This window comes from Cricetulus griseus, chromosome 5 (assembly GCF_003668045.3).
Source record: "Cricetulus griseus strain 17A/GY chromosome 5, alternate assembly CriGri-PICRH-1.0, whole genome shotgun sequence".
Taxonomy (NCBI): Eukaryota; Metazoa; Chordata; class Mammalia; order Rodentia; family Cricetidae; genus Cricetulus; species Cricetulus griseus.
This window is the reverse complement of record NC_048598.1, coordinates 120,177,289-120,187,172: the sequence shown is the minus strand read 5'-3', so window position 1 is coordinate 120,187,172 and position 9,884 is coordinate 120,177,289. Positions and strand designations below refer to the sequence as shown.

General features: G+C 46.8%; 1 protein-coding gene across 1 annotated transcript in view; it reads right to left on the bottom strand.

Annotated features, from left to right (window-relative positions):
- Nucleotides 1-1,317: 1,317 nt before the first annotated feature.
- Nucleotides 1,318-9,884, bottom strand: part of Zfyve1 (zinc finger FYVE-type containing 1) — a 54,142-nt gene continuing 45,575 nt past the window's right edge. The window contains exons 9-12 of the mRNA XM_027418447.2: nt 7,973-8,143; nt 6,796-6,976; nt 6,089-6,202; nt 1,318-2,952 (exon numbers count right to left, since the gene is read on the bottom strand). Coding sequence (XP_027274248.1) covers nt 2,720-2,952; nt 6,089-6,202; nt 6,796-6,976; nt 7,973-8,143 — 699 coding nt within the window. The 3' untranslated portion in view covers nt 1,318-2,719. The remainder of the gene's footprint in view (nt 2,953-6,088; nt 6,203-6,795; nt 6,977-7,972; nt 8,144-9,884) is intronic.

The window sequence follows — 9,884 nt, the reverse complement described above, 5'->3', positions numbered from 1 at the left end:
GATTTCTGTAAGAGCCTGAAAAAGGTGGGGGTCAAGAAATGGCCCCCACCACATGCTGAGCGGGGCTCACACTCTAGCATCCCAAAATGACAGAACAACAGGGTCTTACACAGCCAATTTTCACCTCTCCCCCAAGCCCTCCCAAAATAAAGGTAGGAGAAGCAGCAGAAAAGAGAAAAAAAAAAAAAGGAAAAAAAAAAAGGTGGATGGAAAAGTTGCAGGCCAGAGTGTCAGTAGTCACAAAGGATTATGACAGGTGACAAGGTAAGAAGCACGTTTGGCCGGGTGTTGGTGGCGCATGCCTTTACTCCCAGCACTCAGGAGGCAGAGGCAGGCGGATCTCTTTGAGTTTGAGACCAGCCTGGTCTACAAGAGCTAGTTCTAAGACAGCCTCCAAAACCACAAAGAAACCCTGTCTCGAAAAACAGACAGACAAAAAACATCCAAGTTGCACGTCAACAGTAAGTAATGTTCAAACTGCACCATGACACAAGGGCAGGGGGAAGACTGGACCAAACAGCTGCCACCCAACTCAGCAGGGCAGCCACATATGGCCTGCTGCAACTGTCCCTAACTCTCAAACCCCACCCACCAAGAGAATCTGAGGAAAAGTGACAATGAGGTGAGAACTTACAGAGCCCACTGGTCACTACTAAGAATTCCAAGACCTAAGTGAAGGGATAATTCACAACAATCATAACATCAGGCCCCACTTGGCAAACTAACCTAGGTCATGCCAGCTACTGACTGGAAAATGAGGATGAGGGATGTAGTTCACTTGGTAGAGTGCTTATGTAGTGTGTAGGAAGGCCTGGGTGTGAGGTCCAACACCACCTGAACTGGGCATGGTGGTGTGCACCTGTAGTCCCAGCACCAGGAAGGTGGAGGCAGGGATGATCAGAGATTCAAGCTTGGGCCTGGACAACATGAAACCTGAGACTGGGAACTTTGGGAAACTCAACTGTTTAAGAGGTTGGCTAAAACCCATTCTAAGCTTAGTGTGGTGACACACTTTTGAAGTCCCAGTTACTTGGGAAGCTGAGATTGAAGAAGGATCACTTGAGTTCTTGAGTTCAAGACCAGCCTGACATAAAAGCAGACTTTCCATCTTAAGTGTGTGTGTAAATATAATTGGGTTTGTGGTGCCTATGTTCTAAAAAAAGCTTTGGTCTGAATAACAGGCTGAAGTATTATAGTAAAATATCACCTTTCTTAGCCATCTCTCTCTTGACTTCTGCTCTGCTAGCCACCAGCTATGTTCCTATCAACCAGAAAAGAGATGGGAGAGAGCAAAAAAAACGAGCCAACACAGCCATATTCAGCAGGAAGATTGCTTTATGGTGGTGAATAGATGACACAGTTCTAGAGTAGGGCCTTGGGAGGCAGAAAGGAACAGGTCTAAGAAGGACCAATCCATTCTAGGACTCACATCAAGCAGGTACACACCCCAGAAGTGACTGCCCAGAAACCTCCCCAAGGCTCCACCCACCCGTCAGTTCAATCAATAGCGATGTTGCTTTAATTCTTCTTTTTTGGCCACTAAAGATAAACTCCACCTTAAGGGGAGCTCAGCACAACAGGCTTTCCAGTCATGATCGATATGATGCCCAAGCTCTTGTTGAGAAACATTTGTTCATTTGGTTTCTTTTGTAAGAACCAACGAGAAATTTTTCCTTATGATCTGTTGAAATATTCATACATATATATATATTTATATATATATATTTTAAAAAACACAACCAACAGTCCATTCTGTGCTGTTTCCCTGGAAGGTTTCTCATGATCATCCCTCCCCCCTCTAATAGACAGAGGGGTTGTATGTCTGGAAACAAAAAATAAGACACTTTGAGTAATAAAAGTTGTAGTGTGACACTCAGAAGCAGGCTAGGACTCCAGGAGCAAAGGGGAGGTGTCGGGGTGACTCAGGAGCAGGGTGTGGCCCATTAAGAAAGCCTCTGGAGATACAAGCGTCAAGGAGCACATGCCCTGCTGGGGCAGACCTACTTCCTCCTGGACACCCCAACTGTAGGGGCCACAAGCACCTGCATCTTGACATTTTATGTCTCAAGGCCCTATCCCTCCGACTCCCCACATACACCAGTGGCTTGGGGAAGACAGATATCTCTGCCTACAACAGGCTGGAACCAAGGTCCAGGACTTGCTCTGGGAAAGCCTGGTGGAACACCACTAGGCTGCTTCAGGCAAGGGGAGGCTTGAACCCAGACAGCCATCCAGGCAGCCCAGGAGCAGGAGGGGAAAGGGCAGGAAAGCCTCTGCCAAGCTGGGGGAGATGCAGCCAAGATGACTCTGAACCTGGCTGACTTCATGAGGAAGACTGGCTCCCAAAGCCACCTTAACCCTGTGCTGGAGACACACTGGGGAAGCCTTTAGAGAGAAGCAGCCCAGTCACTCCAAATCCCCTCAACATGGATATATGGAGATACAGGTAGATAGTCATTATTTTTAACTGAAATAAATGCAATGGACTCGGGTCCATTAGCCTTTACTGAGAGATGCTCGGTCCTCTGCCCTGAGGTGGTTCATGCCTTCAGGTCTACAGCCAGGCTCGCCTCCACTGAGGGAAAAGTGGCCCAGGGGATGTGAAAGGAGAGCACGCACACACCACCACAGGTGACCAGGAGGGCCTACCTCAGTGAGACTTCTGTTTCTAACCCTGAGAACCTAAGGAATTGTGAAGGAGTCGGAGAAGGAGCTGGGGTTAAAGGTCACCGGGCTTTTTATTGCAATTGAAGCAGACTCGGACTGGATGGTCCCAGCCTCGAGAGGGGACAGCCCTCCGGTCATGGGAGCACTCATCACAGAAGCCCTGTCCACACGCTCGGCAGTGGTGCTTGGAGAGCTTGACGCTGAACTCCTTGCGGCAGTTGTGGCAGTGCAGGATCTCATGGTCGGGCACCCAGTAGGCCGGCCTAGCAGCATCTTTCACCAGGCCTGTATCAGAGAAGGAGCGTGAACAGTTAGGACACTGGAACCCTGCCCCCTGAATCCCTCTGACACCTCTTGGCTTGTCATCCCAACTGCACACAGAACCTTGTTTCTTTTTAAGATTTATTATGTATACAGTGTTCTGTCTGCATGTCAGAAGAGGGCACCAGATCCCACTATAGATTGACTGGGAGCCACCATGTGGTTGCTGGGAATTGAACTCAGGACCTCGGGAAGAACAGCCAGTGCTCTTAACCTCTGAGCCATCTCTCCAGCCATTACTCGTGTATTTTATGAGACGTGAAGCAGATGGTGGCCTGAGACTCATTGTTGCTGAGGATGATCCTGTACTTCTGACCTCCTGTCTCTACTTCTCCAGTGGTAGGATTATACAGGTATACCCCAATGCACCTCATCTATGGAGTGAATTAGATCTAGGCTTTCAGGAATGTCACCCAAACACTCTACCCAGTGAGCCATATCCTGGCCCTGCTTTATGTGGAAGTCTCAGGTAACTGTGGAGTCTGTTCTCTCTTCCACCTTTATTTAGGTGGGTTCCAAGGACAGAACTCAGGGTGCCAGGCTTGTACCGTAGGTGCACTTAACAGCTTGAGTTCAATCCCCAGGACTCATGTGGTAGAAGAAAGCCAACTCCCACAAGCTGTCCTCTGACCTGTGTGTGTGTCATGGCACATGCATACAAGTATGTGCACCTGCCACACAAACACAACAGATAAATTATTTTCTTAAAAACAGTTTCCACCCTTGACCACAGGATCTGTGGTTGAGGCTAAGGCATTGTTGTTTCTCTATCTATTACACTGAGTGACACCAAGGTGAAGCTGCACTCAGACCACAAAGAAAGTCCTGACTCTGTAGCCAGAAATTCAGTCTCGGGCCGGAGAGATGGCTCAGCGGTTAAGAGCACTGACTGTTCTACCGGGGGTCCTGAGTTCAATTCCTGGCAACCACATGGTGGCTCACAACCACCTTGAATGAGATCTGGTACCCTCTTCTGGAGTGCAAGCAGAAGACTGTGTACATACTAAATAAATAAATGGAAGGAAGGAAGGAAGGAAGGAAGGAAGGAAGGAAGGAAGGAAGGAAGGAAGGAAGAAATTCAGTCGCATCCTAGAAACACTGAGCATGGTAGCTATGGGATTAAGCAAGGTGACTTCACTTCTTAGAGCTTATTCGTCTTTAATAACCCCTTCTAAAGCTGTCATCAACAACCAGAAATAATATGAGTTGGCTCAGTGGTTAAGAACACTTGTAAGCCCAATGTGGTGGTACAAACCTTCAATTCCAGCACTTGGCAGGCAGAGGCAGACCTGAGTTCAAGGCCAGCCTGGTCTACAGAATGAGTTCCAGGACAGCCAGGGCTACACAGATAAACCCTGTCTCAAAAACTAAACTCAAAACAAAAAAGCGCTTGTTGCTCTTGTCAGGACATCTAAAAGAAAAAAAAAGAAGAAGAAGAAGAAAGAAAGAAAACACATGCCGAACTCAACCTAATGGGAGCTCAGCAAGGGGAAATTTGGTGACACCCCTCCACCACCAAAGGGCAGCCCATGAGCCTCCCAGGTGGCCAAGGGCTGATGTAATCTTAGTTTCAAGCCAGGGCAAATCTACCTATTCCTATAGGAATGTTTTGTGAACTACTCATGTATTTGATCTAAGTCATATTTTTGGTTTGGTTTTGTCTCTAGCAGCACTGGCCTCTCTGGTCTCCCCTTATAGCACACCATAATACATTCAAGGCCTCACCTACCCTGCCAACTCCCCCATCTGCTACTGGCTTCTCCTCTCTCCTTCCCACTCTGGTCTAAGTATACCTCACAATGGGAGCAGAACGGGAATCGTTTCTGTTGTTTTCTGAGACAGGGTTTCTCTGTGTAGCCCTGGCTGATCTGCTCTGTGGACCAGCATGGCCTCAAACTCACAGAGATCAGCCTGCCTCTGCCTTTTGAGTTCTGGGATTAAAGGCCTGTGCCACCCCTCCTGGTGAGCAGGAATCTTAAATGCTGAGTTTGCTAACCAATGAGAGGCCTCAGCAGGGAAGAGATAAAAGACACTTGCCACCAAGCTGGTACCTGCACAGGAGAATGGGATAACTTACTCCCAAAGTTGCCCTCTGACCTCCACACATAGGCCATGCCACACAGGCACAAACACAAAAGTTAATGAGTAAATTAATGTAACAAGTTCTCTGACACATTTTCCTTCTTTGAACAAGCATACTTCCTACCTCTTCAAACTTTAAAGCATTAGTTGCTTCTGCCTACTCCTCTTTTTCTTTTCTTTCTTTTTTTGAGACAGGGTCCCACTATGTATCCCTAGTTGGCCTACAACATGCTGTGTATGTAGATCAGAATGGCCTCAAAGTCTGAGACCCAGCTGCCTCTGCCTCCTGAGAGCTGCCTGTACCACCTGGCTTCATACATTAGCTTTTCCTTTAAAAATTAAGATTTATTTATTCATGTATACATGTGTGAGAGCCACGTGTGGGTGTGGGTGAACATGGAAGCACACACAAATGGAAGCCCCAAGAGAGTAGAAGAAAAGCCCCTGGAACTGGAGTTTCAGGGGGTTGTAAGCTGGCCAACACAGGTGCTGGACATGAACTTTTCCCTCTGTGAGGGCAGCAAGTGTTCGTAACCACTGAGCCACTTCTCTAGCCCTAAAATATTAGCTCTTGAAACCCCGAGATACCAGAGACTCCACAGGGAAAGGCCCAGAGAGTACACAGAGAGGAAGTGGGATGCTCCACTGAGCCGAGTTTCTAATTGTCCTCCTAAGGGCAACTTGGACCTTTCAAATCACTTCAAATGCTGCCCTGCAATATTCAGAGAGTGACTCCAGGCAATGACAATAGGGAATTTGCTGACCTCTGGATGCACACCACTTTAAGACAAAGCAGCACGGACCTGCCTTTATGTACAGCAACAGGAGATGGAAATGACAGCCTCCAGGAATAATACTGGTGCCACTGAGGATGTAGCACAAAAGCAAAAGCAAAGCTTTCCTTCATTCCCTGCTGCCAAACTCAACCCAGTAAACAAGCATTTCAATGACCATCCAGAGTACCCTGAACCCTCATCCTACATGTGTTACACCCGAGACAGGCACTGCCCAGGCTCACCTAGTGGTATATCAATAGCTGTCACCACGGCTCCCAAGGTGTTCTGCACGGCCTCGCCCACCTTCCGGGCAATCAGTGTTCCACCTTCATCATCTGCCTGCGCCTCAGTCACATCTGTGGATGATAACAAGGGATAGCGGCTGCCTCTCAACAGTCATTTCTCAAACGGGAGCTCAAGGGGCCACAGTAGAACCCTTCTGGATTCTCAGTCACTAAAAGGAAGTGACCTGTGGGGCCAGTCAGCTTAGACCCTGAAACTGCTTAGGGCATCTTTTGTTCTTTGTTCTTTACCTCCAACTCTCTAGGACTGATTGATGAATTACTTTTTTAAAGTCAACCAGATTGGTTCTAAGAGAAAGACCTAGAACTTTCTACAGAAGGAGGGTTTAACCTAAGCTTATCTCTGGATTATCAGAATTTATCAACTATATAAGAGATATATTTCTCTCTGAAGCACCACTGAGCTCAGAGCTCAGGCCAGGCCAGGCCAGGCCCAATCCTGCCTCCCAAACCTCTACCCCAAGGACCAGCATCATAGGTCTATACTAAGAAGGAGCTCAGGGATGCCTGGCCACAGCCAGAGGAGCAACTCAATTGCTCTCAGGAGTGATTCGGTTGGATCAGTGAGCACCCGGTACCCAATATTTAGTAAGTGCAAAAGAGGGTGACTCCCCTTGCACTCTCACAGCTTCTGAGCCTCGAGTTACCTAATTGGACATTCCTGGCCTCGTAGCAGTTGTCACACACGCGGACGGGTGCAGGCCCCCAGCCCCGCTCAGGCACCGGCCGCGTCTTCGATGAGCAGCTATCGCAGAAACCCTCACCGCAGGCCCGGCAATGGTGCTTGGTGTCATTTTCTTTGAAGGATGTGGCACACTGGTTGCAGCTCTGTTCCGAGTCCAAAACAAAGCAGAGATGCAGGGGTCCTGCACACCTGCTCGGCTGGGGAGTGGGCATGACCCAGGGGGCAACCACAAACTCCTGGAAGTTGGTTCCAGCTCAGCCAGCTCAGTCAGGAATGTGTTTAAGATGTGTTAACATTTTTTATGCTATGGGATATTTAATGATGCAAAGATATGTTGCATTCTTTTATGTTGCATTTGTTTAACTCTGTAAAGCTGTGTTACTTTGCCTACCTAAAACACCTGATTGGTCTAATAAAGAGCTGAATGGCAGGAGAGAGAGATAGGTGGGGTTGAAGGGCAGAGAGAATAAATAGGAGGAGAAATCTAGAGAAGGGAGTGATGAGCGAAAAGAGGAGGAGGGTAGGATGTCAGGGGGAAGAAAGATACATAAAGAAAGGTAAAAAGTCCAGAGGTGAAAAGTAAAGAGAAATGGGATAATTTAAGTTTGAAAAGCTGGCTAGAAACAAGCCAAACTAAGGCCAGGGACTCCGAGTGAGAATAAGTCTCAGAGTATTTATTTGGGAGTGGGTGGTAGGCCCCAAAGACTAAAAAACCCAACTACACCCCCACTTTCTTGTAATAATAATTCTTTGAATGCAGAAAGGAGAGAGGCAGAGTATTTCCTATAATAGGTGTTTGGACAGAAACTGACTCCAGGTTGTGGGTACTCTGAGGATTGTGTATCAAGCCAAGAACTGACTCCTTTCTACAGATTATGTAGCTGTGATTTCTGACATCTAGGCAATATTAATTGACCCTCATAGGTATGGAAATACAACCCAAGACAAAGAAAATACAGGACATAAAAGGAAGTCCAGAAGCAAAGAAGCAACCTAAAACTGAACCCTTCCCAAGACTCCCAGAGCTAACTATGAGGGGGAAAGGTTTGTGCTTCCCTCCTGGAACCAGCATAGCACCAGGCAAAGTGGCATAAACAGGGTAGTCTATGTAAGGACTCAAGAGGATTCCTACATCATACCAGGATCTGGGAGTTGGGCCTCCAGTAGGAAGGGGCAATCTGGTCTGTTAGCCAAGAAGTCACAGCCTTAGTGGGTCCAAGGCTAAGCTCAGACACTGACTGAGCCATGAAGTTCATCCCATCCAACAGACGCTGGGCAGCATTGTTGTTGTCCTTTAGAAATCCATCAGTCTGCAATGAAAACACAGGGGCTTATTAGTCTCTGAGTGCAGGGAAGGAAAGAGAGGAGCATCTGGGACCAACTCAGAACAGTAAACCACCAGGCAGTGTGGTGATATCTTGCTTGTGCAAATAAAGCTCATCTAAAGATCAGAAGGTGAAGCTTGCCACTAGCTAACCATAAAGGTCTAGAGGTCTGGAGGTCTGAACAGACAGAGAGGAAGTGAGACGGCTGGGCAGAGACAGGAAGTGAAACAGCTGGGTGGAGAGAGAATATAAGTGGGAAGAAACAGGAACTCCCTCTCCTTTCAGCTGGGAAGCTAGTTAATGAGGTAAAGGTGGCTTTGGCTTGCTCCTTCTCTCTGATCCCTCAGCATTTTCTTCTCTCTGACTCCAGGTTTTTATTATTTACACCTATTAAGAACTCTATTTGCAAAGCAGGGCAGGAGAGAGACAGCCTGGCAATCTCACTAGCTGCTTGGTGGTATCACATGCACCAGTCAGCACTGACGTATTCTCATTGCCTGATGTACAGGCACTCAACTCAGTCCTAACTCTGCCCCACAGTACAGAAGGTAACACATCCTACAGGAAGCCCATACCAAGTTCAGTTAGGGACCCTTCTTCCCAGTTCCCCTAATACCTGTAAATCCCTAAGAATCCTATTTCTGTAAGTATAGTAGCTGGACTATCAACTCTCAGAATAGTGACCTATCTTTTTCCAAGTATCTAGCTCAATTCTGAACATGCAGTACTTTAACAACATACATTAAAATAATAACTCAACAAAGGAATGGACAGGCAGACATAAAGAATGCAAGGTATTCTAGCTCCAAGGACTAAGGGGGTTGCAGCTGAGGTGCTATTTTCATGAGACAGAAACTAAAGTTACCACTTTATTGCTTTCCAAGGCCATGCCAAATCCTTGAGACAGGACAACCTATGCCATCAAGGCCACCAAATCAAGGAGGTGGACTCCAAAAAAGACGTCACACAACCACAACAAATTTCAGAAGGCCCAGAAATTCTGTGAGAAAAGGCAAGAAATCCTCAACTCCATGTGCCTGGAAGAAAGCTCCAAGGTGGATTTGCAGAAAGGACTGGATTGCAATTTGGATCTAGACTGCCCATTAAAGGCCCATGTTTTTGTTCTCTGCTTGGCTCTATGAAACACTGCTAGAAATGAAAAAGGTAAGACACCTACTGAGTTCTAGATCATTAGGGACATGCTCTTGAAGGGGACTATGGGATGCTGGTCTCTTCTCTTTTGATTCCTAGCCTCAAGGCAAATAGGATCCCTCCATCAGATATGTTGTGGAACAATCTTTTTGTACACTGTGAAGATGTGGTGCTCTCACTGGTTTAATAAAGAGCTAGATGACCAATAGCTAGGCAGGGAGAGGTAAGACAAGACTTTCAAACAGGGATGAAGGAGGGTGAAGTAGACAGAAGTTGGGGGGAGAGAAACATGAACATGCCATGCTGAAAAAAGGTACTGACCATGTGGTAGAACTTAGATAAGAAATATGGATTAATTTAAGAAGAGTTTGTTACTAACAAGCCTAAGCTATCGGCCAAGCATTTATAATTAATAATAAATTCTCTGTGTAGGAGCTAGCAGGAGAAACAGAAAATTCTACTAGCCTTATGGCAAATGGGTTCCCTCCATCACATAATCCTACCATAGCACTATTTTACTATAGTAAAATACTATTTTACTATAGTCCCAAACAACCCAGCCAATTAGTCATGG